Below are 26,251 nucleotides of genomic sequence, written 5' to 3'. Positions count from 1 at the left end.
GGGTTTCTGCCAAGAATGGAAAGGGAGCTCCCAGCAGGAGAGAAAGGTGAGCAAAGGCAAGGAGACCGTGGCAGAGCTTTCCACGTCCCAGAGCCGCCTGGTCACTGCCGCACCGGTGAGGAAACTGAGGCTCAGAGAGGGGCGCAAGCTGCTCACGGCCAGACAACAGCTGCAGGGCCTCTGACCCTCCGGGTCCCTGTCTCCCCTCGCCCAGGGGGTCCAGGCCACGAGGGCGGCTAAATGCCGTCCTTGCCCCATCGGGAAACACGTGCCTCTTTTTCACTTGTATTTTGGGGAAAGTACAAGGGGATAAGGTAACAGACATTCGTGTGTCTGCCACTCAGAATGGAAATTGCTAACATTTTGTCATATTCGCATCAGGTCCCACTGCCCACGATCACCCTCGACGGGCAACCCCAACCATGAACCTGGGGGGGCCTCCCGTCTTTGTGGTCCTACACCACACAACACACACACACCTATAAACGAAATACATCACGCGTGTTTTAAACATGCATGGGCAGGTGTCAGACTACCTCATCATTCCGTTCATTCACTCTTTTATCTTTGAAGTTTACCCGTGTGGACACATAAAAACCCACTGTCGTGGAAGGTGCTGCATAGATTCCTTCCATGTACTCACCCATCTTCCTCAACAGGCACTTCCAAGGTTTTTGCCGGTGTGTCCCATTGTGAACATGAAGTTTGTCTAGAACTGGTTCTGCTGGATCGTAGGTTCTGCACACCTTTGACTTCACTAGACATTTTCAAAGTGCTTATCCCAAATTACAGTCCCACCAGCAACGCAGGCTGTGTTTTCCTCACACCCTCGTCCCAAACTGAGCACAGTCACACCCTTTGATAGCTCCCGGCCGGCGGGGTGAACGGAAGAGCCATTCAGGTGGGACATCTTCTCTTGTATCCAGTGGCTGCTCAGATCTCCTTTCTGTGGCCTTTTCAACTCTTTGGCTTGTATTGCTGATAACTCACCTTTTCTTACAGACTTCCTTATGTATTTTTGTATATACTAGTCCTCTATCTGCAATGTCTACTGGAAAAATCTTCTGCTGGTCTCCTTTTTGCTTTTAACTAATTTTTTTGTATTATAAAGAAGTTTAATGAAATCAAATGTATCAGTCTTTTCCTTTATGGTTTCTGCTTTTTGCCCCTTAAGAAATCTCTCTCCATCCCAAGGTCATAAAGAATTTTCCTATATTTTCTTCAAATCATTTTAAAGTTCGGCTTTTAGGTCTCTAATCCAACTAGAGCTTGTGGTTACTGTTCTGTGCACACCTGAGGATGAAGACCTACTTTTCTCCCACACAGAAGGCTCATTTTTTGACCATCCCATCCCCCTCCCATTGATTTAAAATGCCATCTTTTTCATATGACCAACTTCTTACATAGGCTTGGGCATGTTTCTGGGCTTTCTGGTCTGTTCTTTGATACTTTGTCTTTATACCTCACAATCTTCATTACTGTAGCTTTATAATAAGTCTTGATATATGGAAGGGCACATCACTCCTTCTTGAACTGTCCTGGCCATTCTTGGCCATTTACTCTTCCACAGAATCAATATGCTGAATTCCAAGAGCAGTTCTGTTGGGATTTGGATCACAAATTAAATTAGGGAGAACTGATCCCTTTACCACAGTAAGGCGTCCCATTTATAAACATAGGTATTCCGTTCTTTCGGTCTTTTAATAACAATTTATAATTTCACCTGTAAAAGTCTTGTATGCTTTTTGTGGATTTATTTCTGGATAACATAGCTTTTGTTACTACTGTAAATGAAATCTTTCATTTTAATTGACTATTCTAATTGAATGATACTGTTATATAGAAAAGCTTTATTTTTCCTATGTTGATCTTGTGTTCAGCAACAATGAATTCTCTTATTATTTCTAATTGATTCTCTTGAATTTTCTATGTAAATAATCACACCATTTGTAAATAATAACTATTTTGTCTATTCCTTTCCAGTCCTTCTACCTCTTTCTTTTTCTTATTACATTGACTTCAACTGCCTGAATACTAGATATCCTTGGTTATGCTTTCAATCTGTATTAGTCTGGGTTCTCCAGAGAAACAGAACCAAGAGGAGATGTCTGGGTATATCTTGTGGTCATGGAGAATAAGTCCCAAGACCCACAGCTGACAAGGAGAGACAATGGTGTAAGTTTCAGCCCAACTCTGAGTCCAAAGACAAGAGAAGACGGATGTCCCAGCTCAAAGATGGTCGGGCAGCGAGAGTGGACTCTCCCTTAACTCAGCCCTTTTATTCTACTCAGGCCTTCGGCGGACTAGGTGAGGCTTCCACATCTGCTTTCTCAGTCCACAAATTCAAATGCTCATCTCATCCAGAAACACCTTCATAGACACACCCAGAAATAATGCTTAATCTAGGCACCCCATGGTCCAGTCAAGTTGACGTAAAATTAACCATCAACAATCTTTTATCTGTGATGTTTGCTACAGTCTTTGTAAAACAATAGCTTTATTGAGATATAATTAACATACCATATAATTCAGTCATTTAAAGTGTATAATTCAATGGTTTTTAGTATATTCACAAATATGTGCAACAATTACCACAATTTTAGAACTGAATTCTAAATTCAGAATTTAGAATTCTGAATTTAGAATTTTATTTCCATCTCTTCAAAAAAAGAAACCCATCCATATTAGCTATCACCCAACTAGCTGTGGGTTTGTTTTGGGTTTTTTTTTTTTTTTTTGAGTCCTTAGTATTTTAAGTTCTTTGTATAACATGTTTTTCATCATAATATCAATATTCTATCTTTCTAAATCTATTGATATGCTTATTTTTCTCTTTTAAACTGTAGAGATCAGGAAATTACATTGACAAATTATTGTATTACTGAGATAAGCACAGTTTAGCCATGAGGTTCTATTTTACACACAGTTGGATTTGATTTTTGAATATTCTATTTCAGGCTATTTGCATCTACCTTCACTGAGTGAACACTTAAGAGTGCCTGCCTGCTGTGTGTCAGGCAATCTTCAGGCACTTGAGATCCTCAGTAGACAAAACAAAGCCCCTGCCTCACAGATCTGTGGAAGCAGAGAGCTCTCTGAAATGGAGCCAGGAGGCCTGGATGGAATCTGACCTTTTGACCACTTACTGTCCTAATGCAGGCCTCCAGAACATCTGTCAGAAACTCAAGACACTTATCAGACACCTACCCTAAAACGCCTGGTGACAGCCATCCCTGAAGGACACACATTTCCCTTCTTGTGTCAGAGCACAGCCTCGTGGCTTTTGTCTTACAAGCCCCCGACTCTTTCCCTTCCCCAGGACACTCTTTTTATTTTAGCCAAATCTGTGTCTCTTGAATTGCAGTTCTTAAGATCCCAAAACACTTCTTATTTGCAGCCTCCTGCAGCTTTTTTGGTTGACAGAGCTCACACTCTGTCTGCATTTTGCTGTCTTTACATTGTCTTGGCCGGGCTGTGGGGTCAAGGTTGTCCTAGCCCCATGAAATGGTTTCTCCCCTTCTCTGGAAGCGTCTGAGTCCATTATCATCTGTTCCTTAAAGGCGTGGCAAAGCTCACCTTATAACTCCCCGAGCCCTGGGCAGGAGGCAGGAAGGCAGGAAGAGAGCTTTGACTAGGGATTCCATTTCTTTAGTGGTTATAAAATTATCTAGTTCTTTTTTCTTCTTGAGCTAATTTAAGTAACTGATGTTTTCCTATAGAAGTGCACATTTCATCTAAGTTTTCAAACCTATTGGCATAAAGTTGCCATAATATTCTTTTGGGATTTTAAAAATTTCTCCCTTTTCTGTAGTTATACCTCCCTTTTGGGCTATACTTTTTAAAAAAATTTTTTTTTATTGAAGTATAGTTGATGTACAATATTATGTAAGTTACAGGTGTACAATACAGTGATTCACAATTTTTAAAGGTTATATGTCATTTATAGTTATTATAAAATATGGCTATATTCCCTATATTGTACAATATATCCTTGTAGCTTATTTTATACATAATAGTTTGTACCTCTTACCCCTATATTGCCCCTCCCCTCTCCCCTTTCCCCACTGGTAACCACTCTTTTATTCTCTTTATCTGTGAGTCTGCTTCTTTTTCATTATATTCACTAGTTTGTTGCATTGGGCTATACTTTTTATTTGTGCTTTTTTTCTTGATCAGTCTTGCTATAAAGTTATCTACTTTATTAGCCTTATTGAGAATGAGCTTTTTAGGATTTTGTTATCTTGGTATTTTAGTTTTATGTTTCATTAATGTCTGCTCTTAGCATCATTTTTTTCCTGCTTTCAATTTCTCTTTGGTTTACTCTTTCTTTTTTCTAGATTTTTAAGATAAGTACTTAACTTATTTATTTTTAGTCATTCTCTTATTTTGATAATTGCTTTTAAGACTCTAAATTTTCCTCTAAGTATTGCTTCAGACTCATCCTATGAGTTTTGCTAATTATTGTTCAGTTCTAAATATTCTGTAGTGTCCACTGTGCTGTCTTCTTTAACTCAAACCCTCAGCTTTCAAATATGGGGAAGATCTTAAGTGACTGTTTACTAGTGCTTTCTATTTATTTAAGTAATATCAAGAATGTGCTGGACTTCCCTGGTGGTGCAGTGGTTAAGAGTCTGCCTGCCAATGCAGGGGACACGGGTTCGATCCCTGGTCCCAGAAGATCCCACATGCCACGGAGCAACTAAGCCCGTGTGCCACAATTACTGAGCCTGCGCTCTAGAGCCTGCGAGCCACAACTACTGAAGCCCACGTGCCTAGAGCCTGTGCTCCGCAATGAGAAACCCCCGCAATGAGAAGCCTGCGCACCTCAACGAAGAGTAGCCCCTGCTCGCTGCAACTAGAGAAAAGCCCGCGCACAGCAACAAAGACCCAACGCAGCCAAAGAAAAATAAACAAAATAAATAAAATTTTTAAAAAAAGAATGTGCGCTGTAGGAGCACGATTCTTTAATGCTTGTAGAAATTTCCTGAGTGACTTAACACGTGATCAGTTTCTGTAAATGTTCCTGTGCCCCAGATAATGACTATTTTATTCGCTATCAATTGGCGAGTTCTGTATGCATCAGCCGAGTTGTGACGGTCGTGCTCATGAGTTCTTTTACATCCTGTCTAACCCTTATCAGCTTCATCCTTCAGTCTGATAGAAATATAAATCTCTTAAAAGAGGGTGGACTGTTGATTTCTCCTTGTGATTCTGTCGGCTTTTGCTTGGTATGTTTTTTGAGCCGTGCTGTTAGGCTGCATCTTCCTTTTATTGTTACGTAATATACTTCCTTATTTTTACTAAAGCTTTTTTTCACCTTCTTTTTCACTTCTATTTTGGCTGATGTTAACATTACACCAGCTTCCTTTTGGTTAAGGTCTACTTAGTTTATCTTTTTGTACCCATTTAATTTTAAATTATGTAATATTTCAAACATTCAGAAAGGTACAATGAATAATATTTAAAGCTCTGTGTACCCATTACCCAGCTTAAGAAATAAAACTTTAAAATGTAGCTGAAGTTCCCTGAATAGAAATCTTTTACACCTTTACTTCCATATATACCATAAACAATATTGTTATGCAATATGTTTTGAAACAAGATGTTTTCATCCTTATTAAATATTTAGTATCATATGCTAAACCATAATGGAAAAGAATGGAAAAAAGAATGTATATATATGTATAACTGAATCACTTTGTTGTACAGCAGAAATTAATACAACATTGTAAATCAACTATACTTCAATTTAAAAAATTAGTTAAATAAGTAGTATCATATGCTTTGTATTATTCCAAGTCTTGCTTTGTTTTTTTTTAGCTTAACATTGCTTGCGACCCATGTTAATAGAGTTAATTCTAGGTCATTCACGGCCCTGCTGCACTGATAGAACACCCTCTCCTTATCCATTCCCCTGACGATGAACAATCAAGAGGTTTCCAGTGTCTTGCTGTCACACACGATGCTGCTGCGATGGTCTCGCAGGTCTCTGTGCATCCGGCCAGGGACCTTCCGGAGCATGTACCCACAACAGGAACTGCTGTTGTGTGAGTTCCGGTGGGTTAGATACAGTGACATTACTTTCCAAAGTGGTTCTACCAACCCACCAACAGCATAAAGGAATCCCCATTCCTCCACATCTTCTCTAAAACTTGAGACTGTTAGATTTCTTAATTTCAACTAAACTGACAGGTGGGTTTACTTTGCATTTCCTGACTACGAGTAAACAGATGATGGTTTTTACAGGTCTACTCATCAGCCCAATTTCCTGTCCCGAGTTCCTTGCTTATACACTTTGCCCTTTCCTGCTGCATTATTTGTCTTTCCTTTTTGATTTGTGGAAGTTTTCGATTTATTCTGGTTATTGGTTATTTATTCTGGCTGTTGGTTATTAGCCAATGCTGTGGAAACATCTACTCCCAGCCTATGACGTGTTTGTTTGACCTTTTTATGGTGTCTTTTGATGCACAGAAATTTGTATTTCAATAGCCAAATTTGTCAAAGCTTTCCTTTATGATCTGTGCTTTTTTACATCTTCCTTAAGAAGGCTTTCCCTGCCTTCAGTCAGTAACATTACTCTCCTGTATGTTCTAAAATTTCAGAGTTGCTCTTCACATTTACGTCTTAATTCATCTGAACTGATATTCAAATCTGCTACAAGGTAGAAATCCAACTCCACGTTTTTGTCTATGGATAACCAAACTGTCCCACTCCATCTGCAGTGACAACATGAGTGTTCTGTGTATACAACTATTTCTTCTGTAAATAATGACATTTTTCTTTCTTCCTTGGCAATCCTGAGAAATTTTATTTCATTTTTTTCTTATTCTACTGCACTAAGACCACTGATACTAGCATAATCTGCTAAGGGTTTTTATTTGCAAGGAGTGTTGGGTTTTATCATGGGATTTTCTTTTAGAAAAAAAAATTCATGATGGACAGTTTCAAACATACAAAGTGGAGAGTGTAATGTACCCCTACGTACTCATCACCCAGCTTCAACAATCAACACAATTTGCCAGTCTTGTTTCATCTGCCTCTCTCTCTGGTGCTTGGCTGGGCTTTTGCTAGAGTTCAAATGTTTTTTCTGATCATACATGGTTTTTTTCCTTCTTTAATCTGTTAAGATGATGAATTACATTAATAGACCTTCTAATGTTAAATCATCTTGCATTTCTAGAATAAATTCAAGTTGATCATAAAGATGATCTTTAAGTACATCCAGATTGGATTAGTTCTTATTTCCCTCAGGATGTTTTGTCTCTCTGTGTGTGATAGTAATCTATATTTTCCTTCTCTTATATTGCCCTTGTCTAGTGTTTTCATATCAAGGTTATTCCAGTCTCATAAAAGGGTGGGTGTTTCCTTTTTAACTTCTCTGGAGTCGTCTGTATAAAATTGGAGTAACCTTTCTTAAATATTCAACAGAATTCACTTGTAAAACTGTCAGCGTGGTCTCCAGGGCAGGTAGACTTTTCAAGTATTCAATTATTATTCAGAAATTATTCAATTTCTGAAATAGCCCAGGTTTTCTGCTTCTCCTTGGGTTAATGCACTTTTCCCCCCATTTATTCGCTTTCCTAAACGTATCCGTATCCGTGTCTGCAGTGCTTTCAGCAGTTGGGTGTGACTCTCAGAATCTGTGTCTGGATGTGTCTTTCTTCCACCTCGGATTGCGGCTCTCTGAGTGGGAATTCCAGGCCAACAGGGACCGTCCTCCAATATTTTAAAGTTGCTTTTCCCAGACCTTCTGGCATCATTGCCACGAGAGGCCTGCCATCAGACTGGCATTCTTTTGCAGGAGATCTGTCTTTCTAGAACAGATTTTAAGATTTTCTCTGTATCAGGCTGTGTCCAGGTCTCAGCTCTTTCTGGAACATCGCTGGCACCCTCTCTCTCCGCCTCTGAGCCGCAGCTGGCTCAGGTCCTCCGCGTTCTTGAGAGGATCACGTCAGCGTACGTTCAGCCTCCACTTTTTATTTAAACAGCTGTGTCTTCTACTTCTAGGATTGTTACGTAGTTATCTTTCGCATTAACCAGAGATCCTCAGTTCCAGGTGCCCTTCTTCTGTACTTTTGCGCTGAGCTCTTCCTTCTGCCCTCTGAGGGTTAAAGGCGCCTGCATTAGCACGCTTTCCTACTTTTGCGCTGAGCTCTCCCTCGTGCCCTCTGAGGGTTAAAGGCGCCTGCATTAGCACGCTGCTGCCGCTTCTTAGGAGCGGCTCACCCCCCACCTGTGGGCGTGGTCGGGCAGCTTCACCAGGAGCAGAGTTCAAGCTGTTCTCCCCCTGGTCACATGCCTCCCTGTGCCCTCTCCAACCCCATTCAGAAGCAGGGGCTCCAGCCTGGGTCTCAGGCCCTCGGCCCAGTGTCATCCTGCGGGCGTTACAGGCCCGGCTGGGCCAACGGTCGGTCCTGGCGACCTTCTCAGCCTCCTCCAGCCTCAACCAACCACTCTCTCAGCCTCCTTAAAGGGCTGGACGCTTCCCCAGCTCTGAGTCAGTCAAGCCATTGGCGATGCTTCTGATGGAGAAGGTGCGAAGGGTAGTACGCTGATGGGCAGCCCAATCCTTAAAGCTCAGAGGACGGTGAAGCCACAGGACTCGAAAGTGGGGTCAGACAGGAAGCAGAACGATGACAGCCCGAGGTCTGGAGTCCTGCCAGGCCGGGAGCAGACGAGCCTCTGGGAAAAGAGCTGCTCTGCTCCACCCAGGTCGGGAGGGGGGCTTGCGGGCGAGATCACTAGACTGAGTCACCCTGTCAGCAAGCGTCTAGTGTGGTTCTAACAGTCGGCTGGAAAGACGCCCTCCTTTGAGAGAGGAGCCCCAAAGGTCCCCTCTCCTACACTCACTGTGGCTCCAGCGTTGGCTGGGGGGCAGCGCCAGCGGCCCCGGAGGCCAGGAGCAGGCAGGGCCCTGGCCAGAGCGCCTGCAGCCTGCGGGCTTCCCTAGGTGCCATCGCGGGCCGCCCCCCCCGCCGCCGCCAGTCCTGCTCGGCCTCAGACGTGGCGGAGGATGCTCGTGGGGCAGCGGGCTTCATCACGTTGGTGAGGCCAGTTGTGGGGCCCCAGGGGCCGCGGCTCTGTGAGGGGGACAGCGCTGAACCGGGGAGTCCTCAAGCGGGAACCAAGGCTCAGCGTCCCCAGGGGCTGCGGGCGGCGTGTTTCCAGACACAAAGGGAAACTGAGGGGCCGCTGGGGCCAAGCCATTGGAGGGAGAAGCCTGGGGAGTGCTTTCCACTCAACTCTCAACGGACAACGACGGCTGTGATCGGTTCCAGGTCTCGGGGGCAGAGCGGTAAGTGGCGACCTGAAGCTGGGGCCTCCCAAGGTGTCCACCTGTTCCTCGGGCAGCTCCCTCCCGACCCGGCCCCAGCGGGGGCGCCGCACGTCAGAGACCTGCTGTGCCTGTCCCCTCACGGGCGCTGGGGAGGGGCTGACGGGGGAGGAAGGCTGCGCACCCTCACACCCGGCAGGGAGGGCCCCACACGCCAGAAGTGAGCCGGGAGCCGGGAGCCTTACCTGGAAGACAGTGAGGATGGCAGCGGGGAAGGTGTCAAAGTTGGTCGTCGGAGTCTCGTCCTGAAAGTTGAACCTGAGAGGAACAAGGGTCTTGGACAGAGGCAGCCCCCTCGGGACCAGGAGGACCGGCACCTGGCCGGGCTGCGTCTGGTGTCAGCGGCCCCGCCTCGGGACCCTCAGGGAGGGGCGCGGAGGGGGAGCCCGGGGCGGCACCGCCCCCTCTGAGCCCTGCGTCCCGGGGGCCCGGCCTCGCTTACTGCCCCCCGAAGAGCTGCATGCCGAGCAGAGCGAAGACCACGATGAAGAGGAAGAGCAGGAAGAGCAGGCTGATGATGGACTTCATGGAGTTGAGCAGGGACACCACCAGGTTCCGCAGGGAGCTCCAGTACCTGCAGGGAGCGGCCTGGTCCGAGCGCGCCGGCACGCCCGGACACGGACGGCACGCGCCTGCGGCTGCCGGCGCCTTCTGGCCTGAGGGCCCCACACTCGGTGCGCGGAGAGTGCTTTCTCCAGGGGTCCAGACCACCTGCTGGACCGCGCCCGCCCCCCGCCCACGGGGACAGCAGACGCCGAGGGTCCAGCGCTGAGCTCACAATCGCCTCCTACACCTCCTCCCCAGCCTCCCTCCCCCACGACCACGCCCGCCTTCGCCCCTCACCCCCCTCGGGCCACGGCCACGCAGGAGAAGGGGCCGCACTGGAGCATCCATCAGCATCGCCACCCTCAGCACGCGGGTCCCGCGCAAAGAGCCTCCGCTGAGCAGGCCGGGCACGGGGTGCAGACGCTGACCCCAGCGGTCCCTCCCGGAGGGCCAGGGCCACGCAGCGCGGAGCAGCCCTCCAGCCTCGACTCCCTCCCACCCCACCCCTCCAACGCTCCTGGGGGTCCGAGACTCTGTCCCTCTCATTCAGCTGGACCCCCCCGGGCTCACAGGCCCCCTGAGGTCTGCCCACGGCCTAGCTGCTGCCGGCCCGCTGGGTGATGAGTCCCCTCCAGCTGCGACCCCCAGGAGAGCCCAGGCGGACGTACCACGTGCCTCTGTGCCTTTGCACTTGCTGTCCCCTGCCCTGGCCTAGGGCATCTGCCTGGGGCATCCCTGGGCCCTTGTCCCTAATGCTGCTTCACAGAGGCCCACCATCCTCCTTGGGCTCTCTGACTAGGTAGGTGAGAGTTAACGGGAGATGGGCTGGAAGACTCCAAACAGCCTTCTCCTAGGATGGGCGGGGTGTAGGTCAGCCCATGTCAGGACAGGGGCCACCCGCTTTCCAGGAGGAAATGGAGCTGCTAAGATGCCAGGCCCACGACCAAGGTGAGGGCAGCGCCGGCCGTCACCTCCTGAAGCCCCTTCTCCCGCAGAACCAGCAGAGGATGGAGGGCAGGAGGCGCAGGGCACCCGGCAGCCTCTGTGGGCCAAGCCAACCGAACTCCTGTCCAAAGCTCCTCCACGGTTAAACTGTCGTGACCTCGAATGGCCTCAGGGTTGGATTTAAAACAGAACAGAAAAGACCAGGAGGCTGGGGAGGTCACTGCAGCGGGGGCCTGGAGCCCAAGCCACCTGCGCAGGCTCGGTCTGGACCATCCCACGGCCGTCGTGACGCGGGCCACCAGGGACGCTGCGCGGGGGCCGGTGCCAGGCACGTGTGGCCACGCGCTCCAGCCGCTCGTGGGGTGGGCGCCTCAGAGCCTCGGGGAGGCTCGGGTACCGCTGTGGAGTCCTACGGCCATGGCCGTTGGGGTGCGGGCAGCTCTGCCGCTGCCGAGACAGCTGCGGACGAGGGCGGCCCCCCTTCCCGGCGCTGCCGCTCTGGCAGAGAGCGGGGAGGTCTGGCCTGCGTCGCATTCTGGCCTGGGCCTCAGCCTCCTTGTGGGCAAAAGGGAGAGACCTGCTTCCAGGGCTGTGAAGAGCCAAGTGGGATGAAACTGAACACACGGTCAGGGCCCCATCCTGTCACCGAGGACAGGCCAGGCAGCGTCGGCCCCGAGTGGAAAAGGCAGGCCTGGGAGATCAGGTCAGAAGGTCAGGGTCCCGTCGGGACCAGGACGGGAGCAGGGCTGCGGGGTAGGTGAGCAGACTTAGGGGCGGGACGATGGGGAAACATCCATCTGATAACCTGTGTTTTCTCCATTAACTCTGGAGCAGAGTCATCCTCTGAGGTTGAAAGGTGGGCTTGCTGATTTCAAGAGAGGACACAGGGTGAAACTGTGGGGAACGAGCTAACGAGAGAACCAGAAGTGCTGGGGCAGCGCTGAGGCTGCAAATGGCGCTGCAGGTAGATGGGCTCCCAGGGCCGACGCGAAGTCCTGCTGGGCTGCGGCCCTCGCTTGCATGGGCTGCTTTGTGACTGTCTTCTGTTTTTAACCAGTTATAACCCACAGAAAGAGATTCCAGGCAGCTGAGGGCAAGACCCATGCCACACATCCCCAGGAGCGGCACCTGTGTTGGCTTGGCTCCCACACTGCCTGCGCCCCCACCCCCCAAAGCGCACGGATGACATACTTCGTGACTTTGAAGATTCTCAGCAGCCGGAGTGCCCGCAGCACACTGATCCCAAAGGAGGTTCCTGGCTTGATGGCCGCCCAGACCACTTCGAAGATGCTCCCCACGATGACCTGCAACGGAGATGGGGTCAGCCTGGGGCGCGTGCGCAGCTGCTTCTCTCCATCAGCATCTGCCCCGCCCACCCCGTCCGCAGCTCAAGCCACAGAAGGCAACATGAGGCCCAGGCCTCACACTGAGCCCCTGCAGCCCCCTGGAGCTGCAGACGGTGTCCGTCCTTCCCCCAGCCAGACACACCAGGAGGACACAGAACACGAGCGAGTTGGGCCTGCAGCTTTCCTGGCAGATCTTAAAGCCTCCTCGTCTGATGCCTCCTCTGTGCTTCCTCACAGCCCGGTGACCCCTCTGGGGCCGGCAAACCGCCTCGACAGCTTTGACTGTTAGGCTGCTCTCACACAGACCTTGTAACATCCCCTTTCTGATCCTGCCACCTCTGAGATGTTCCAGTTCATAACTGCATCTTGTCTTCTTCTGAATAGCGGGAGCCAGCAAGTACCACCAAGGACAGATGGGGGCAAGCCCACCCCTCGCTTCACCAACAGTCATCCCGGGCGCCGTCCACGTTGGTGGACCAGGACTCGCGGGCAAGAGGCCTGCCCCTCCTTCCAGCCACTCCTCAGCGTCAGTGTCTCGCGTGAGGGACTCAGAAAGGCCAGGGCAGCAGGGCTGAGGCACAGCGGACGCCTCACCCCACAGCACCCCGACAGGACTCCCTCCCTGGCCACTGCGCCTCACAGGGCACACGCGGGCTTGCGGTCGGCGCTCGTGTGCTCTTCGTGCGTGTGGCTGATGCCCACTCCTTCTAAGCGGGCTTCTGCAGCTGGCGCGGAGAACTCCACTGCCGAACATCAATCTCTTAAATTCCCTTTGGCTTCGCTTGGCTCACACATCACCCAAGGTTTCGGTCACTTCCCGCCTTTTCGTACCAACTGTAAACATGATCAGCTCGACACCAACATCCTCACCAAGCTGACAAACGGTGACTGTGCCAGGGCAGCGGCCCCTGCGGGTTAGCACTGGTCCACGACCCTGCGTGTCTGCTCTGCTGGCTGCACCAGCTCCGCATCGCCCCAAACGCACAACCTTCCACTGCACGTTTCCCCGCCCTGGACGCAAGCACATCGTTCAGAGGAGTTCAGACCTGCCCACAGCTGCTGCACCCACCACGACCCTAGCAGGGCAGCAAATGGGACGAGCTTGTCGCGTCTGTCCTTGGTCCCCCGACAATCACCACCAATTTGTCTCAGCATCACACAGCACCCAGATCGTACCCAGGGCTGAAGACTATTGTTTTCTAAGTCTACTTTCTTCTCACTGTCACTCTTCCAACATGTCTCCTATTCTCCATTAATCCTCAAAATTTGCTCACATTGGGTCACAACGTAGGTGGCCTCTCAAGACGGCCCCCACGATCCCCACTGCTTCGGGTTCACCCCCTTGTACACCCCTGTCCCCTGGATGGGGGGGCTGGACCTAGTGACCCACTTGTAGCAAACAGAACACAACAAACGTGATGGGCTGGCACCTCTGAGAACAGTCACAAGAAGACTGAGGCTTTGGCCTTTGTGCTCTCGGCCCTCTCCTGGGCCACGGCTGCCGGGTTGTGAGGACGCTGGGGCAGCCTGTGCAGAGGCCCACGTGACCAGGCCCGAGGCTGCCAGCAGCCCCCGGAGTGAGGCTGGAGGATGACTTTCTGAGGTCTGTCAACAGCCACGAGCACAAGCTTGGAAGGGAGCTCTCCAGCCCAGCGGAGCCTGCGAGGACTGAACCTCGTGAGGGACCCGCTGAGTCACAGCCTGACGGCGCCCCCACCGGAATGAGAGGACGAACATTTGCTGCTTTAAGCCACTAAGTCCTGGAGTAACTTGTTACCCAGAAAGAAAACACCAATACCGACTCCGGAAGCAGGAGTGCCGTGCTGCTGAACTAAGAGCCCCAGGTGTGGGGGCGCTTTTGGAGTCAGGGAGCGGCACCAAGCAGCACATCCGTGAAGGCCTGATGCGCCCTGAACCCACTCTTCCGGGGATCCTGGACTCTGAAGATGCCGCCCGAAAGGTCTGCAGGAGAGTGAGGAGTCGTAGGAGACTAAGGAAGGGAGCGGGCAGAGAGCCACCGGGCAGCCGCAGGGAGAGCGGGAGACGTGCCTCCTGAGCGGGAGCTCTGGCGGAGGGGACGCCGTCCAAGCAGAGAGCAGTGCAGCTGCCTGCGGCCTCCTGCCACTCGCGGTCAGAGGCGAGAGGAGAGCGGGAACTGAGCAAAGCGCTGCTAAGTAAAGAGAAGCCCCAACTCGCTAGCTTGGGAAATGCTCAGCCTCTCCAGAGACCAAATGAGGCCAACGTTAAGAAACGGCATGGCCTAAAAATGAAGCCAAGGGCACGACTGGGGCTGGTATGGAAGATCCCAAAAGATCAAAGGCGGGGCCTCAGAGCATATTCAGCCGCTTTCCGGCCCTTCAAGGGATGTAGGGTGAGCCTTGCAAATGGGCCTCACGAAGCAGTAAGTCCTCCAGGACGTGGAAGGGTGTTGACCTTGGTCATCTCAGCAGCAGCTCAGTCCGAGAAGGGCTCACCTCTAAGACAGCTGTGGGCACGGCTTCCGTCCGATGGAGTGAACTCTGGGAAGACTCACAACACACCCACAATGCTCTTAAAAGGCTTACATGCACAAAAATACCACCAGCTTGGGTTGAAATGCAAAAACCAAAATGAGGCCTTTGGATTCCCAAAATTCTACTAAGTAGGAAGCAGGCCAAGAAAACCTCAGCTGAAAACGTTTACTACTTTTCACGAAAAGGAAAGGGGACTCGGGGTAAAACCAAGAGCCCGAGGGCTCCCAGGCCCCAGAACGAATCAGGGCTTTCCCAACACTTGCCTGCTGGCCAGCTGGACTCCAGCCGGCCCTCCTGTGCATCCCACTGGCCCTGTTTTGAACGGGAAGGTCTGAAGCAGCTACCCCTGCCCGTCCCACTGCTGTGTGCGGGGTGTGGGGGTGGATAGCTTGTCTCTCTCAGTTCACGGCTCTAAGATTGAAAGAAACTGTAGGAGCCTCAGCCAGACCTGGGTCCGATTTGGATGACGAGATTCGGGGCGCTGAGCTGATGCTGTGATGGGGTGCGTCTGGGAACTGGGAGTGGAGGTGAGTGTATCTTACACTGGGAAGAATCTGGATCACAGGGGACTGTGCTAGTCAGCCTCCGGATGGCCCCGAAGGACCCCTGCCTCCTGGTGTTTGCATCCCTGGGTAACATTCTCCCCATGAAAAGCAGGTGGGCCCGGCAACTCCCTCCTGACAAATGTTAATACAATAGCAAGGCTGACCGCTGTCTCTCCTGAGACTGGTTTCTGCAGCCTCTCAGGTACTCGCATCACGAGCTGCCACACAGTGAGGACACGCAAGCAGCCTGTGGAGAGGCCACGGGACCGGGAAGCGAGGCCGGTCACCAACCATGAGCGAGTCCTGTCAACAGCCTGTGACGAGCCTGAACAACCCTGAGGAACCCTGCTGTCCTAATCAAGCCTTGGCATGACTGCGTCCCTGCCTCGGCTGCGCTGTAAACGCGTGAGAGATCCCGGGCCACTGGTACCCTGTAAAGCCACGCCTAGATTCCTGACCCTTAGAATCTGTGAGATAACAGATGCTTGTTTTAAGCTGCTAAGTTTTGGAAAAATTTGTTGGCTTGTGTGCAAATTATTCCCCTGCCCTGGGGCCTAGCTGGTTCCCAGACACCGCCACTCTGAAGTCTCCTCCGCTGTGGGTCCCCTCTGCCTATGTGCACCACAGCTTTCTTCGTAACCGGGAAGGCAAAGGGGCAGAAGCGTTGGCTTCCCCCCAACCATCTGTGAAAACCGCAGGTGCCCACGTGCCCCAGAGAGCACCTGGGCAGCCACTGCCTTCCCCCGCCCAGAGCTCAGGCAGCATGGCGGGTGTGCGACGCCCGCCCCGGGCTCCAGCGCTGACTCCCCGCACGCTAGCCGCGCAGTCCTGGGCCCATCACACGACGTCTCCAGTTATTCATGTATGAAGTGAGTCGTCGTGAAGATCTGACAAAGTCGTAGACACTGTCTGTCAGCTGCACCGCAGCGCAGAGAGGAAAAGGTAAAGTTAAACTGCATCCCAAGTCGAAGCTTTCCTTCGACCTAGGTCCAGCCTCCTCCCTGGTACTGAGAAGTCTGCAGAGGTGCAAGGCCTCCTCGGGCTGTGGCCCGGCCGCTTCTCACTCAGAGCCTCCACCAGGTCAGAACTCAGCCTCTGGGCAGGTGCCAACAGCGCCCCATCCCCAGGCTCCGGGCTCAACACAGGGAGGCATCCTGCATGGCCTGCGGGGCCCAGGGAAGGGGACTCTTCGCTGCCCCGGCCCCGTGCTCGTCCACGGTGAGCCTCAGAAACACCTGCCTTCCAGGCCTCCCTCACCTGCAGGGGCTGGTGAAGGGACCCAGGCCCACTGATCCCCTCTGGCCTCCCCAGGAAGCACTGCTGCGTGTGCCCAGGACCCGCAGGAAAGATGGGGGTCAGGACCACAGCCCCCTTGAGCCTCCACGGGACAGCAGACATTGAGAAGATCGCATACCAGGCGCGGAGGAGGCCACAGAGCCTTGAGCTGGTCTTGAGACTCTACAGACAGGGCCGGGGAGGGAAGGAGGCTGCCCACGGCCAGCACCCGCACCAGTCAGGGCCTGACCGGGACAGGCCTCCCCGGCCTGCCAGCAGCCTTTCTGACCCACAGGGGATACAGTGCCCCAGCCGCCCGGCTCTGCTCCACAGGCCCAGCTCACACCGGGTACGGCATCGCTCTCCGGCCAGGACACCGCGGACCCGTCTGGACCCCCAGCAGGCGTCCCTGACGAGGCGGCTCACTCACCCCAAAATCGAAGCAGTTGAAGGAGGACCGGAAGTAGCTCCTGGGCCCCAGGCCGTACATCTTCAGGGACATCTCTGTGAGGAAGAGACCCAGGAAAACAAACTCTGCAAAGTCTAGGAGAAGCCGGAGAAGAGGGGGATTAGCTCGCGTCCTCCTCCCACCCGGCTCCAGCCCAGACAGGAGGACACCAGGCCTCCGGGCCGACCCAGGGTGGGGCTTCCAGGCCCGGTCGGTGGCCCCTGAGCTCCAACCTCAGCCCAGGACAGAACAGCCCGCGACCAGACAGGGGGTGTCGCAGAGCAGTGCTCCTCCCAGCTTGAAAGCTGAGCGCCCGGTGCCGTGGGACACAGCGGCAGCCTCCCGGGAATGGGCTCAAGAGGGAGTTCTGGGTCAAGGGCCCAAATCCCCCCAGGAGGACCTAGGCGTCAGGCAGAGGGCGCCCACGCCCCGTGGAAAAGCTGGACGGCCTTGAGCCTGTCCTGCCTTCAGTCTCATTCCGCGCTCCGCACTGACGGCGGCTGGAATCCCTCAGCCGCCCGGCCAGGACCCCCGTCCCTCTGCGAGGACCTCCTGAGCCCCTTGGGCTCACAGCAGCACCGTGCTTGCAGGCTCGCCCCACTAAAGGCGAGTGTCCCTACCACCTGACACCCCCAGGCCCCCGCAGTACGAGTCTCCCAGGAGGCACCCATGCTTGCTGGGGGCCTTGGGGAGTCATACAGAGAGCCCTGTGGGCGGGGTGCCTTCAGCTTCCCGCAGGCTGGGCCGGGCAGGCAGCAGTGGTGAGCAGGGCCTGCCTCAGCCCAGGGACCCCGCCACGGCAGTGCTGACCTGGCTGGCAGGACTAAGGGAGGCTGCACTGGGCCTGCTGCGAACTCAGCGCACACAGACGCTACCCCTAACCCAGCCTGAGCAGAAGACAGGGTCAGAGCAAGAAGAAACAGCGCAAAAGCTGTGCGAGGCCACAGACCGCAGGAGACGCAGCCGAGCCCAGCCGCTGACGGCTGCCAGACCGGGCATCCCGGACGTCAGAGCAAGGCCACCGTCTCTGATCCCCTCCCAAAGCTGGAATCCACCCATCATTTCAGACAGTGAGCCCAGGGCACAGGAGCCAGGGAAGCAGCTCAGCACCAAGGGCAGAGCCCGCCACGCAGGGCCAGGGACCGAGGGGTCCAGTCACCAGGCAGTTGCCCACGCAGCCTCCCCAGGGCCTCTGGCATCCAGGCTGGTTGGGAGACTGGACCTCAAGCAGCTCATGCTAAAACAGGTGGTAGAAGAGGGGGCCACACACCTCCTGCCCTCCCTGTGCACCCCGAAAGCTACTCCCCCCACGGCTCTCCACCAAGTGCCGCACAGACGCAGCGGCCTCACTGGGCAGGTCTGCGGCAGCCGAGACCCTGAACGAGCAGAGACATCAGTTCCACTGCCCGCTGGGCTCCGTGCCTCACAGACACACACGTGACGGTCCATACGGCCCTGGAAGGTCTCGGGTAGGGGACCAGAGTACGTGGACAGCCAGCTCCTGCCTGGCCTCTGAAACCAGTCAAAACACAGCAGGGCACCCGAGCCGAGCACGGGACGAGTGATGAGACGGCAAAGCAGCCCTCCCGGAGACGCAGGAAGGCTGTGCCTGAGCCCAGTCGGAACACAAGCCCCGTGGCCGCTGCCCCTCAGGACCCCACGAGAGGAGCTCAGGTCCTGGGAGGAGAGACCACGGAGATGGGCACCCCAGCCACCCACAGGGCAGACCTTGCAGCTGACACTGCCTGGGTGTCCATGTTGCTCCCCAGGAGACCAAAGCGGGAGCCCTTTGCATGAACGAGCACAGGAGCTGCCGAAGGGGAAGCTTTCGGAGAAAGGGGACACCTGGAGCAGAGCCCCCAGTGCCCTGCCGGCTCCTTCTCTCTCCCAAGGAGGAGACCCTCAGCTTCACGTGCTCAGCCTCCCCTCAGAGGCCAAGAAAGGGTGTTCACGCATTCATTCAACTAGCAGGCACCGGCGCTCCTCTGAGCTGGCCCGGGAGACAGCTGACCCCTCTCCCCAGGAGCTCACAGGCTAGGGGAGCAGAGCAGGTAAGTTAAACGGTGTTTGCGTTATAACAGGAGGACAGCATACCGTGGGAACAGAGGGACAGAGGGGAGGGTGGCCAGGTCTGTCCCGTGAGGCCTGGGGGTTCACGGGGTGACAGCATCCACTCCCATCCCTGCTTCACCATCCAAGCCTCAGTCTCGGGGTCCTGAGTGCATTGGGAGCGGTGTGCTTGGTGGGCAGACAGTGAGGTGCACAGTACCCGCTCTCTGCAGGGCGGCCAGCCTCAGGCCAGAGTCCCATGGCGAGCTCTGATGAAGCTGGTCCGGAAGGGGAGTCCCCACCTCTGTGTCTGCCTCCTGCAAGGCCTGCCCTCCCTTGCTGGGTCAGCCTGTCTCAGCTCCAGCCCAGCTGTCACGGGCACTGAGCAGAGGTATCCAGAGCCAGCATAGACCCACCCCTCCCTCCAGCCATTTTCCCCGGGGAATGCTGATGAACTCAGGCGTTTCCAGGAAACCACAGAGGAGGCAAGGCAGTAAGGGGGCAGATTCCCCGCAGGGATACCTGCGGCCTGGCCCAGCACCCGGACACTTCCAGCCTCGCGCTCCTGCACGTCAGACAAGCGACCAGGCCATGCGGCTCACCCCCAGCCCACTCAGCTGGCAAACCCCCGGGAAACAGGGAGTAACCACAGGACTGACTGGGCACCACCGGCTTCTTCCGAGGGAAGAAAAGGCCTGGTTAGGACGCCCCAGGGAACAGCCACGCCATTGGCCGAGCTAGGAGGAAGCCCTGTCTCCCCGCGCCCTACCCAGCCCCCAAGGGCGCGGAGACTGCAGCCTGAGGACTCAAGGCAGACACTGAATTCGGTCCCAAACCACGGGCCCAGGACACATGATTCAGGGGCCAGGGCACCAGTTCAACGTGCACACTCTGTTCCGTAACCCGCCCTCTCCCGGGAAGCCAGCCTGTCTGCTAGAAGCTCCCTGGGCCCCTCTTGCTTCTCCTTTCTCTGTGCCCTTTCCCATTACACCAGCAAAGATTTCAATCGAAGTTTGGGAAACAGTAGCCTGGAGTCCCACCCCCAACACAGGCCTCCCCACCCCCACTTCCAAGTGGCCTATGGAGCCGTCTGTCCACGGCCCACAAGAACCCTTCAGCAGCTTCCCAGGCTCCCAGTTGGAGCTGCCCAGGCTCAGTGTGGCTGGCCCGTCAGGGGCCAGAACTGGGAGCCAGGAGGGTTCTTCTCTGGAGAATGGCTCTCTTGGCCACCTAGGTGACTGCAGGCGCGCAGGGTTCCGAGCAGAGAGGGAGGCGCTTGTGGGAACCCAGAACAGGCTGTTTCCAGATCAGCCACAGACACGAGCAGGGTGAAGGCGGCTGACCCTGGGGAAGGGGAAGGAGGGAGCACTGACCGCAGGACAGAAGTCATTCATGCAGTGTCTTTGGAGCTCTTGTGAGGCAAGACAACAAAGCAAGACCTTCAGTTGCATGTGCCCTGCAGGGCCCTTGGGTGCGAAGGGTCAGCCTGGTCCCTGGGGAGGGACCTCAGCTCTTTGCCTCCTTGGAACTGTAGCCAGGGCCGGACAGGTCATGACCCAGAGCCCCTGGCCTGGCCTGAGGCTCACGGACACAGGCTCGCAGGGCATCCCTGGTCATGGACACACCCAAATTCAACCAACCAAGAAGAAAAACACAAACAACCAGGAGAGCCCTGCGAGATCCCTGGGAGCCAGGACTCTTTCTCCTCAGGAATCCAGGGCAGATGGGTCCCTCATTCCCTGGGTCTAAAGCCCTTATGGGGGAGGACACATGACCCCGGTGCCCCAGACCCCTCACTCATTTCCCACTACCCTGATGGATGGGGGTCTAACCAGATCAGCCGGGCCCCCTGGAAGCCGGGCCCAGGTTGTTGGGGGGCCCTGGGATGGGGAGCCCAGGCCTGGGGCACAGCCACGCCCCCAGCAGAGGCCCCTGGAGCACTTCAGTCAGCGCAGGGGTCCTGCCCAGGGCATCCCAAAGCAACAGGTTGTGGACCGGAAGCGGTTCAGAAGAGGTTGGCGGAGGCGGGGCGGGGGGGGGGGGGGCGGGGGCAGGGGCGGGTCCGGGGGCGGGGCGGGGGCAGGGGCGGGGCCGGGCCCGGCTACGTACACAGCGCCGTGGTGAGCCGCTGGGGCTGGTTGTAATGCACCATGGCCACGCACAGCGTGTTCAGGGCCACCACGCACAGCACCACCCAGTAGAAGCTCTGCGCCTTCACCAGACGCCGGATGAAGAACCGGAACATCTTCTCCTTCCTGCGGAAGTACGACGAGCTCTCCGTCTTCCCGCTCTTGAGGCTGGCTCGGGCAAAGGGGGACCCTGCGGGAACAGGGGCTCACTGAGGACGTGGGGGACAGGTGGGCCCCAGGACACGCTCGCCCTCCGCCGCTGTGAGCCCCGCGGATGCGTCCTCGAGGACATGCTTCCCCCACCCCACAAGGACGCTTGCCCCCAGCCCTGGCCCAGCTCGAGGCCCCAGATTCCATCACAGGCACCAAGTGTGTCAGACCCGCTACCGACATTGTGCTAATGACCTGTGTCCCCTGCAGTGGGTCCTGAGCCCACCCCCGCTTCACAAATGAGGGAACCCAGAGCCTCGGCGGTCTCCATGGCTGCTGGGCTCTGGCTGCGAGTCCGGGATTGGAACCGGCCTCTGGTCCCCAGCGCCCCCGGCCACCTTCCAGGAGGGCAGCCCCGATGCTCCCAGGCCATTCCAACTCCTCCGTGCGGCCTGGGGAGTCCTGCTGCTTCTGGCCCTCGCTCCCTCTGTAGCTCAGGGGTCAGCAGCCACTGACCACCTGCTTTTCAAGGAGTTTTACTGGAACACAGCCAAGCTCTTTTGCAGCTGGCCCATCTGCAGAGCTAAGGGTGGTCCACAGAGCCCCCAAAACTCAGTCTCCAGAAAGTTTGCCAAGGAAGCTGCTCCTCTGCCCCGACTCACCCGCCAAACCCACTGCCTTCCCTCATTTCCATGCCTGCGGCACCTCTGCTCTGCCCCCACCGAGAAGTGCTTCCCTCACTGGCTCCTTCTCAGCTCCACGTCCCGGCGTCAATACCGCCCTTCTTTAGGCTCCAGCTAACAGGTCTCCAGCCCCCCAACAATCGCACCCTTATACAGCTGCACTGTGTCGGCCTGTCGGCCTGTTCCGTGCCCAACCCCCAGGCCACACTGAGCTCTGGGGGGACAGGGCCACCCTCTGCACCACCCAACCCCTCGCGCCACTTGACAAACGAGCGAGCAGACTTTGTGGGTGCTTGGAAGGTCTGAGTGCCTCCGAGTGTTCAAACCCAGCTGGCTCTGAACACCTGGCCTGGCCGTCAGTCCCTGGGGAAGAAGCGTGTGAGTGTGTGTTCCGTGATGGTGGGCGCCTTTGCACAGGTTTGTGTGCGTGTCCACACCCAGACTCTCAACAGCACAACAAGAGCATTATCAGGCTGGTGTTTTCTTGGAGTCACTATATGAAGACGGGCCGAGGCCTCTGGAGAGACCTGTCCACAAGCTGAGCAGCTGCATCGGGCAGGGAGACGCTGTGCCCCAGACACAGGAGGAGCCGTCCCGAGGAGCACCCGTCAGTCAGCCCTTGTGGTGGGCGGGGCGTGCAGGGCCCTAACGCGGAGTTCCTGGCACTCTAGATGCCACACCCCACCCACACCCACGGAAGACACTGCTCCATCACAGCCTCTGGCTACGCCGGGACACAGCCTCCCAATCCACGGCCAGACAGCAGCCAATGCCGATTATTCAGGGCTGGCTCATTCAACGAAACCTCTTGGCCAGCCTTGCCAAGGGTTGCAAAATGCCAAGGCCACAGCCAGACACACCTGCTCCCTCCTCAAAGGCAGCCATGGGGCACAGAAGGAAGACAGGCACCCAGTACCGACAAGACGAGGAGAAACCCCCACACAGGCAGAGCCATCACGGACCCACCCTGTGAACCCCCATGCTCAGAAACCCCAGACACAGCCATTGAGAAACAGAGTCACACACACGTGCTACACAGCATACCCGGACGCTGACCAAACCCCCCAGAGACACACTCGGTTTCACACAGGCACACACCTGTGAACACACACAGGCCCGCTCTGGGAAGGGAGGTCAAGAGAACACTTGACTCAAGCAAACCACTTTGTGCATACCCATGGCCGGGGAGACAAGAAGCACATTCTCCACAGAGATCCCTGCTGGACAAGCCCTGTGAGGCCAGCCAAGCCCGGCCACGAGAAGGGTCTCAGGGCTGCTGCCCTCGCATTGGTGCCTGGCCACGTCCGCCAGGGCCTTGGGGCCCCAGGGCGTTCCGGGCCTGGGTCCCAGCAAGCAGCTCCTGTGTGCTCACGTCAGCTCTCTTTTACTGTGCTCAAGCCAGTTCACAGTAAAAGTGAAAATATGTCACATCCAGAATCATAGCTTTGGGTGGGGAAAACATGAGACATCGGGACTTCTTTTTGGCTTTGTACAGTTTTCAGGTTTAACTTAATCGGCATATATTCTTTATGATGAAAAGGCTTATTTCAAGAAAAATACATATCTTCAAGCTAGGGGGCAATGGAGAATGGAATGGACTCTGAATGACAACAGAATTGGGCACTGGTTAGGACGAGGCGGGTGCCCACAACACTTGGGTGTCTTCGCGCTGTGCCCAGACAGGGGCTCGTTAGTCAGTATAACGCCCACGCCAGTCCTGCTTAGCGCCCACCCTTCAAGAACCGCCCTGAGCAGGGCACAGAAACACAGGGTGGCCACGACCTGCCAGGTCACAGGTCACAGGTCACAGATCACAGGTGACAGGCAGGAAGTGCAAGTTCCCTTCCGGCTTAGTGGCTGCCTCTGTGGGCCTGGGGAGCGGAAGTGACGTGGGCTGAACGCCAGGCACGTGGACGTGAACCCCGTCTGCCCACCAGGCACGTGGCTGGTACACCCTCGCGGCTAGAGAGTCCCTACTGGAAACAGGTCCAGGGTCACACGTGCCTCACAGGGTCTCGGGGTTAAAGGAAACCATGCAGGCCAGCCCACCGGGCCCCAACCAGCAGCCAGCAGGGGGCGGGGAGGGGGAGAACCCAGGAGATGCCAGGCCCCATGTCCAGACCCGTGGGAACCAACAGCTGCCAAGCCTGAGGGCCCCCGAGTGCAAGGAGACGCCTGGGCTCTGCCGGGGCCACGGGGGAAAGTCTACAGGGTCCCAGGATCTGGCACAGCACCAAACCAATCAAAATAAAACTGAGAGAGAAAATAAAATTCCCTCCCAAAATCATTCAGCACCTGAAAGGAAAGAAGTTCCCTCTTAAAAACCCCAAACTAGTAGCCTCAAAAATGCAGCAAAGCAATCTTAAACAAACACAGGAAACGTAAGGAGGAAGAAATCATGAGGAAAAGGACGAGAGACACAAAGGAACAAAGTAAGATACACATGAAGTAACAGGGACTCCAGGACTAAAAGGAACAAGGAAAGGAGATTGAGTAACTGAACAAATGGGAGAAAACATCCCTCATGTAGGAAGACCTGAGCCTGCAGGCTGAGGCCCACTGGGTTCCTGACCCCAGGCAAAGGGAGTTACAGGGGAGACCTTGTCTGCAGCCAGGAAACGAGAGGACAGGGCAGTGACACCCACAGAACAAGAGACAATGACCACAGCAGCAAAAGTTTTCTCATCCTGAGAACCACGGAGGACACCTGAGTATGACCGGAAGCCAGTCCCCCACCTACACACCCATCTAAGGGGGACAATAAGGAATGACAGAGCAGAGCTGAGACAAAGCAAACCGCTGTGTGGTGCGCAGCGACTGCAAGGTGAGAACCTCTACGTGACCACGTGTGTGATGGAAAGGCTAAGTCAGGATTTCTGCGCCCGGGCAAACACAGGGACTAACAACAGCCAGGAACTAAATCCCACAAACAACTCAAACCAGGAGTGGGGAGCGAGGAGGGGAAATACTGCAAAGGCCTCATCTTATTGGGTTGGGGCTAAGGGCGGAGAGATGGGAAATAGGGCGATTTGGTTATGGAAATAATGCATCTTGGTGGTAAAGAGGGTAGAGGAATACGCTAAAATAGTAAAGAAAATGTTTCTAATTCTGGGAGCAGGGAAGGTAACCATTTGTGGACCGGAAATCAGCAAAGGAGGAGAGGGTAATAAACAGTAACCTGATCAAAGCAGCAAAGCTGGGAAAAACAGACCACCGTATGAAATATCGATACCAAATGTGAAGGAATGAGGAAGGAAGAAGTCACGGATGTCAGCCCTTACACTGAACAGAGACAGACTGGATCCCTCCATTAGGGACAGAGACCGTAAGACTGGGTTAAAAAAAAAAAAAAAAAAAAAAGCAAAACCCAGCTAAATACTGCATGTAAGAAGAACACTTAAAATGCTTAAAATGATAAAGAAGGTTGAAAATGAAAGGGAAAGCAAAGATACCAAGCAATGCAAGCTAAACACCAAAACCAATGGTAGTAACAGAAAGTATGACATTTGCTGTCAGACAAGGAACTGTCCAGTGGAGGAACTAAACGGATAAAGAAGGTATTGTGTGATGATGAAAAGCATAATTTACAAAGAAGATGTAACAGTCATAAACTCCACATCTACCAAAGCATATAGTGGTTAAATACATAAACAAAAGCCATGAGAAATACAGGAGGAAGCATCAAGGAAATGCAAATCAAAACCATAATGATTTATCACCTCACACTTGTCAGGATGGCTATTTCCAAAAAAGACAAAACACAAATGTTGGCGAGGATGTGGAGAAATCGGAACCCTCGTGCACTGTTGGTGGGAATGCAAACTCGTGTAGCCGCTGTGGAGAACAGTATGGAGGGTCCTCAAAAAAGTTAAAAATAAAACTACCTGATGATCCAGCAATCCTACTACTGGAAAGAGAGAGAGAGAGAGATCTCCAAAATAATTGAAACCAGAATCTTGACGAGATCTGAGTTCTCCATGTTCTCTGCAGCACTATTCACAATGGATAAGATGTGGAAACAACCTAAGCGTCCACTGACAGATGAATGGATAGAGAAAATGTGGTCTATACGTACCACAGAATACTACTCAGCCTTAAAAAAGAAGGAAATTCTGCAACATGCACCAGCACGGATGGACCTTGAGGATATCATGCTAAGTGAAACAAGCTACCTTCAGAAAGACAAATACTTCATGACTGATTACACGCGCATGAGGTATCTAAAATAATGAAATTCATAAAACCAAAGACCGGGACGGTGGTGACCAGGGGCTGCTGGGCGGGGATG

The 26,251-nt window shown here is 54.1% G+C and overlaps 1 protein-coding gene across 5 annotated transcripts in view; it reads right to left on the bottom strand.

Moving 5' to 3' along the window:
• Nucleotides 1–26,251, bottom strand: part of CACNA1B (calcium voltage-gated channel subunit alpha1 B) — a 185,852-nt gene that overhangs the window by 96,078 nt on the left and 63,523 nt on the right. For all 5 annotated transcript variants that reach the window (XM_082403125.1, XM_082403129.1, XM_082403127.1 and 2 more), the window contains exons 11-15: nucleotides 21,111–21,320; nucleotides 16,935–17,047; nucleotides 12,017–12,129; nucleotides 9,777–9,908; nucleotides 9,520–9,592 (exon numbers count right to left, since the gene is read on the bottom strand). In XM_082403125.1, the coding sequence (XP_082259251.1) occupies nucleotides 9,520–9,592; nucleotides 9,777–9,908; nucleotides 12,017–12,129; nucleotides 16,935–17,047; nucleotides 21,111–21,320 (641 nt within the window). The remainder of the gene's footprint in view (nucleotides 1–9,519; nucleotides 9,593–9,776; nucleotides 9,909–12,016; nucleotides 12,130–16,934; nucleotides 17,048–21,110; nucleotides 21,321–26,251) is intronic.

The sequence above is a fragment of the Balaenoptera borealis genome (genome assembly GCF_965194805.1).
Source record: "Balaenoptera borealis genome assembly, chromosome: 8".
In the NCBI taxonomy this organism is placed as follows: domain Eukaryota; kingdom Metazoa; phylum Chordata; class Mammalia; order Artiodactyla; family Balaenopteridae; genus Balaenoptera; species Balaenoptera borealis.
This window is presented reverse-complemented; position numbering and strand designations above follow the sequence as displayed.